At 40.2% G+C, this 6,507-nt stretch overlaps 1 protein-coding gene across 1 annotated transcript in view; it reads right to left on the minus strand.

Annotated features, from left to right (window-relative positions):
* Positions 1–2,737: 2,737 nt before the first annotated feature.
* The window catches only part of OTUD3 (OTU deubiquitinase 3), a 24,427-nt gene continuing 20,657 nt past the window's right edge, over positions 2,738–6,507 (minus strand). The window contains exons 5-8 of the mRNA XM_007459238.1: positions 5,985–6,116; positions 5,335–5,431; positions 3,918–4,102; positions 2,738–2,914 (exon numbers count right to left, since the gene is read on the minus strand). Of these exons, the coding sequence (XP_007459300.1) occupies positions 2,738–2,914; positions 3,918–4,102; positions 5,335–5,431; positions 5,985–6,116 (591 nt within the window). The remainder of the gene's footprint in view (positions 2,915–3,917; positions 4,103–5,334; positions 5,432–5,984; positions 6,117–6,507) is intronic.

A 6,507-nucleotide genomic window follows, 5' to 3' on the forward strand; every position in this document is an offset into this window, starting at 1 on the left:
CCATAAAACCTTTATATACAGTTTATAAGACTAGTAAGCAGCTATGGACCACAACCTCATCCCCCTTCTCCTGACCAAAGCTACCGAGACAATCGCACATAACAAACCTCTAACAGCCACAGAGGTTAAGAAAGAGTCGCCTCCTACTATGCAGTGCACCTGAGTTAACTATACCCGGTAACCGTCACTGACCACACTCATCCCAGGACTAAACATGCTGGGCCTCCATTTTGGCTGCCAATAAAGTAGTTCTCAAGTGCCTACCAAGGCAACCAAGTACTACATGGATTCCATCTACCTGATATGATACTTTGGTGGGACTGAGGCAGTGAAGGCTAAATTTAAACCCTTAGCTAGAAGTTATCACTAAAGTTGGATACATATTCCCCATTCCTAATAATTAACATACTAAGCACAGACCAATTATAACTGGAAAACTATGAAATGGTAATAAAAGAAAACTACTGAAGCCATTTGATTAGTTTTTAAAATCACTGTTATTTTATCCAAGAAATGCCGAAGCCTATGATCAGAATTAGGTAATTTATAAATAAATGTGCCCAGTATTCTTTTTTTTTTTTTTAAGAACTGGGGTTCAGGGTTTCTAGTTCATGTGCCCAGTATTCTTTAGCAACTTTTTAGCAACTTCTAAAACCCAATAGGAAAAAACAAAAACCCAATGGGGCCCAAGGCCACCTTCATTCACCAAGTAAATAAAGCGATCCTACTACTTCTGACAGTGGGTCTCCCTCAAGCTGTTTCTGACTCCGAATTCTGCTGAATTTCTGGTACACAATCAGTCTTTCTGAGGGGATCTGGTCTCCTGTACTCTCACAGTACGAAACAGACAAGAAAGAGTGCTCGCTCAGAAATGCTCAGCCAGAGTCAGGAACGTGCCCAGAGTTAAAAGCCAAGAGAACAGGTCCTGAAGCACTGGACCTCACTCCCTTGGAGACAGTGAGACAACAGAGACCCCTCACTTGTCTGGACTGAGTACCAGAGGCTCTAACTCAGGACTCCGCAATGTGCAAAGAAAAAATGCTGTGCAGTTTCTAAATCTGCTACATATTACGATGTACTGTACCAGGACGTTCTGGGAGCACTTCCAAGAGACCACTGATGCTCCAACCACAAAAAGTCACCAAAGTCAAACAAACAAAAAATCAAAATACATCACCAAAACCACAGAAAGCAAATCACCTGCTGATAAAGACAATCCAATGAATCCAAGGCCAGCCCACACGATGATATGTCTATACGTGTCAAAACCTCTTTATAGTTTTTCCCTTTGCCTCGGAACTCTGATAATTTTGAAATCTGAGATGGGGGAGGTAACTAATAATTTACCTTTTGATTCAGCATATATTATTTCTCCAAATATTAGGTCCCCGAAAGGCAAAGAGAGTCCAAGATTGGCCACTTCATACATTCCAGTTTTAAAGTTCACATTCACCTGATTCGGTTTGAGGAATGAAATCTCTCCACCGCCCCAATCTATTTCAGCACTGTGGAGTCCTTTGAAGGCCTCAGCCAAAGTAAGTTCTCTGCCCTGCTAGTCTAACCTAAGTCCCTGACAACTTCTGGAGGGTGCTGGAGAGCGTTTTGAACAGCAAAATCCCCAAACAGGGCTTAACTAAAGAGAAGTTAAGTGCAGCGTTTTATGGGATTTCATTTTCACAATACTAAGAAAATTCAGTAATGGGTCAAGTTACCTTTTATTTCTCTGAAGGCATCTTTCTAAATCCAGAATAGTAAGGAAGAAAAGACAGTTACGTACTTAAAATGTGAACATGAAAAGCCTTAGAAATTTTTCCAGACACCCCCAACCCCCCACCCCAAATCAATTACCTCTTCAGACTTCCTCCTGAGCAAAAACTCAGGACTCTCTTGACTTCTGCCTCTACAACTATGGCTTCTGCCTGTGCTCCACGCTATCAGAATCCCAGAACTATATCATAAGCACTGATGATACACTGTCTTCTCGTTGTCAAGAAACAAGTACAAACTACTCAGCAACACTACAGATTTTCCAGCAAAGCCCAGGCCTAGTTAACAGTCTGGCCTATTTATCATATGGCTTGAGTGCAAACGAACCAACAGCACCTGCATCCCATCTGAGCATCAGAATCAGGAAGAAGAGAAACGCAGCTGTTTAATTTCCACCCTGACTACAGGCCACAACCTTCACATCCTATTACTTTGGGAAAACACTTCCTGAATTATTTTCTGATTAACTTGCATTAGAAGAAAGTTAATTCTAAACATGTACCTGAGTTGGACATCATTTATAACCTATCCTGCATATGAATGTCTGTTTGAAAAGGAAAGAGAAACAAAGGAAACTTGTCATGTTCTGAATTTCTAGCAATTAATCTAAACTGCTTCCTGAACAATTACAGTGAAAACCCGAGTGTTAAGGAGAGATCCCGGGGTCACCGAACTCTGATTTTCAGGGCAAATAAAACCACACTTAAAAAGGTTTTTTTGACCTAACTATCCACCCCTAAAAGTCGATATTTTAATTATGGAACATGAATGGCTTCACTGCACTTTCATTAAATAAGACACATCACTGACAAAACTCTGAACAAAAAAAGGAGGCAGCTTGAAGGAAACTAACTCAGTGTGTGAATTCTGTGGGTTGAGTTTCATTTTGTAAAAGGATGGCCTCGCTGGAAAGCCTGGCACACAGCCCTCCGCTTTCCATTCCCTTCTCACAACTCCCAGGAGGCCAGAGTCAGATGTTGAGAGCCGCGAAAGTCTTCACCAAGGTGACCTGGGTGCTCGCGTCTGCTTCACTCCTGTTGTTGTCCCTGTGGCTACTCCTGCTCTCCAGGGCTTTGTGACGGTGCCTCTCCTCCTGTCGTTTCTTCTTCTCTAGTCGCTGCTGTTCTCGCCTCTGTTTGTTTGTGACCTGAAAGAGAAGACTGCCGCCTGAGTCGCCTGCACGGGGACACAGCCTGCACCAGTGGACGGGAAATGCGGGGCTGACAGATGCAAAGGGCACAGACTGCCTTTCAACGAGAACAGAGAAAACCCACCTAACAGACCAAAAATGATTTATTTCCCATTACTGCTCAAATTTACATTTAAATTTATACCCTCTTGCTGGGCTAGCAAACAAAATCAATTCCATTCTCCTCATAAACCAATTCAAAATGACCTAAAGAAATATTAACCCTAGTCCAGCAGGGGGTAACACTCAAACATGCCACAGGATGCCTTCCTGTACATAATTTATTGCCCCAGGGGATCCTAACAAAATCCTCAGAAGCTTATCACATCTTAGCCTCTGCCTGTGACCTTTTACATTACGTTGCATTTTGAGCTCAGAACTTCCTGGTGGAAGTCTTTACGATAAGTTCCAAATTCAGCAAAATTAATGGTGTCATATACTACTTGTGGGAGTGGGGTTGGGAAGGGAGCGGTACAACCCTTCGGGGAAGCATTTGACAATTTACCAAAAGACCTTAAAAAGATTCAAATATCCATGCCCTTTAACCTGTTAATTCCTCTTCTGGGATTCTAGCCAAGCAAATAATGCAAAATACTAAGACTTATACACAAAGATGTTCACTGAAGGTGAGGGTATTTACAAAAAATGGGATTCAATCACATGGGTTAGCATGGAAAGCACCCACACACGCAGTAACGTTAGGCGGGAAATGGAGCCGATCCGCATGTATGAGTATGAATTCAGGGTATACTTCCTTCTAGCCATCACTGCAAAGTCCAGGCAGGACAAGTGAGGTCTTCCTTCCACTTCATGATATACCCTCATGCACTCCCCGTATTTCCTACAATAACCACTTTCACAGATCAAGAGAAAATCACACACTAAATTGAGCTCCAAGTTCCCTCCACGCCATCGAATTACAGCAGCCCACCATTTGCCCTTGCAGCCCCATCTTTCCTACCTTTGGGAGGTGATTTTTATTTGCTTTGTTTTCTTCACTAGGGCTGGCCCGAGACTTATCGTTTTCAGTTCTGCCTTCACTTAAGCCCTGATTTCCAAAGATTCTGGTGCCACTGCCACCCTCCTCCCATAAAGGGTCACACTGCTTCAGCACTCGGCCACTGGACTCAAGGTTCTCCTCTGCATCTTCCAAAGAAAGATATTTTGTTAAATTGAAAACCTAAGATAGTTACACAATGCGATTATTGTTAAATGACTCCAAAATTACCCGGGTCCCTAGATCATGGCATTTGGAGAGCAAGTTTCCTTGAGGCAAAATTCTAATATCAAGTCAATACAGTGAACATAAGGAAAAAATAATTGGTAAAAATCGGAAGATAAATTTTAAAATTACCTGTTGACCACCAGTCTTATCATCAGCTTCCTACCAGCTGAGTGCTTTGTTTTGTTAGATTAAACCACTTTTTAACATGAATTTTTAGGGGGAAATCTTTCATTTGTACCCAAAAACCAGAAAGGAAACAAGCTCTAAAGCTGTGCTCTCCAATACAGTAGCTACGAGCCACACGTAGCTATTTAAATTAAAATTAAATAAAGTTAAATAAAGTTTTAAACTTAGTTCCTCAGTCAGTCTCGCTTAGCCACATGTCAAGTACATACCATATGGGATAGCACAGACACTGCATAGTGTTATTTTAAAATCACAAAGACCAAGTTACTTACAGCTTTCTAAGAAGGCATAGCAAATATGTAAGGAGGATAATAAAATACCCAATCAGAAAACTATAATGCCAGGAACAGTATGTGGCACATAATGTCTGGCAATAAATACTGAAATCATTTAAAATAAATAACTTGAGAAAACAGTTCGATGTTAACAACTTTTTTCCTTCCTCTGAATCACAGAATTAAACTCAGTTCAAGCAAAGAGAAATTCTGAATTATCACCAGTTGACAGATGCCAGTAATTTAAATATTTCCATTAGAAAAATAATTTTTCTCTCCATTCCATTTCAATGATCATTTTGGTATGATAACGGGATCTCATTTCTAAAAGGCTAAAGTCTTCCCTGACATTTTCCATTCCTCCAAAACTGAGCTAGGTGGCCTTTTCATGCATTCCCCTAGCAGCCTGTACCCACACTTCATTATGTCTTATTATACCAATTTACTTCCCACACTTCATTATGTCTTATTATACCAATTTACTTATCTCTCTCCACCAAGCCCCTCCCCACCCCAGACTATACTCTCTCTGACGCAGGGCTGGCACCTAGTAAAAAACACCTGCATATACAAAGCTGCTGAATGAATAAATAACAATATAATTATTACCTGTCACTTGATTAAAAATAAGTATTTGGAAAATCACCAACATAATCATTTTGAAGCCTTATAAATATCAATCATGGACTTACTATTTCTTTTCCCCTGGTTCATCTGGAGCATGGCAATTATCGCAGATTCAATATTATAATTTTCAGCTTCCAGGTTCTGGACTATCAAATTAAAATCCTATGAAAGAAACAAAGGAACACTTCAAGACTCTGGGCATACTTTTCTACCTATCTCTACATCAATAATATGACAAACAATTTTACAAACTTTTTGCAGGTAAAAGTGTAAGTGGACTCAAGCAATGTGCAGTCTATTCCTTAGAATGTTGATAAAAAGCAACCTATTCTAAAAATAAACAAAAGGATGTCATTGAGGCAAGGTTTCAGGACCTTCCATTTAGAAAATGTCTTAATTTTCAGTATGGTTAATCACCTGAAATAACCATTTAATAAAATGAATTCTTATAAAACTGCACTAGTCAGAAAATAATAAACCCACATACTTCCTTAGGGTTTTGAACAGTATTGGATAAAGTCTAGCAAACAAGAGAGAAATGAATGAACACCTCTCATTAAACTGTATCACATAAGCTAATTAAACTACAAATATCATGGGCCTATTTTGGCCCATCAGGTGTTAGCATGCTAGAGTGATGCCACAAAACTAGCAGAGAAACTAGGCACAGCAGTGCCTGTCTATAAACCACTGTTACTGCACGACAAACACTAACTGAACATCCAGTTGCATTGCAGACTTTCTGGACAGCATCTTCTACTTCATCTCTCAGGTCATCTTCAAAGTCAACTCCCTTTGTTTTGATCTTCTCTCTCTTATTTGATTCATCTTGATGAAGCATCTGAAACTAAAGTACACAGAAAGAGTAATCATCATGAACTCTCGCAAACTATGTTCAGAATCTGCAATACAGGAAGACCCTCTAATCTCAAAAGCATTTAAATATATGGGAAAATATGCCAGTGACAATCCTAAAGGAATAGAAATCACTAGGCTAAATTTCATCCAGACACGGAGATTCCAGGTCACAACTGAAGTATTAAAAAGAAAGGTCCAAGATACGGGATAAACTGTTCAGTAAAAATGGCATTAGAGCGCCTACACCTTCTAGAGACCAACATTTTGGCAATGACTGCTGACTCAGACAGGACATATCTGTCTCAGCTGGTTTCCAGAGCTGTGAGCTTAGTAACAGAATCGATCCTCTAAACTAGCACCCAATGAGCTTTTTCAGCAGG

This window comes from Lipotes vexillifer, unplaced genomic scaffold (genome assembly GCF_000442215.2).
Source record: "Lipotes vexillifer unplaced genomic scaffold, Lipotes_vexillifer_v1.1 scaffold496, whole genome shotgun sequence".
Classification (NCBI taxonomy): Eukaryota; Metazoa; Chordata; class Mammalia; order Artiodactyla; family Lipotidae; genus Lipotes; species Lipotes vexillifer.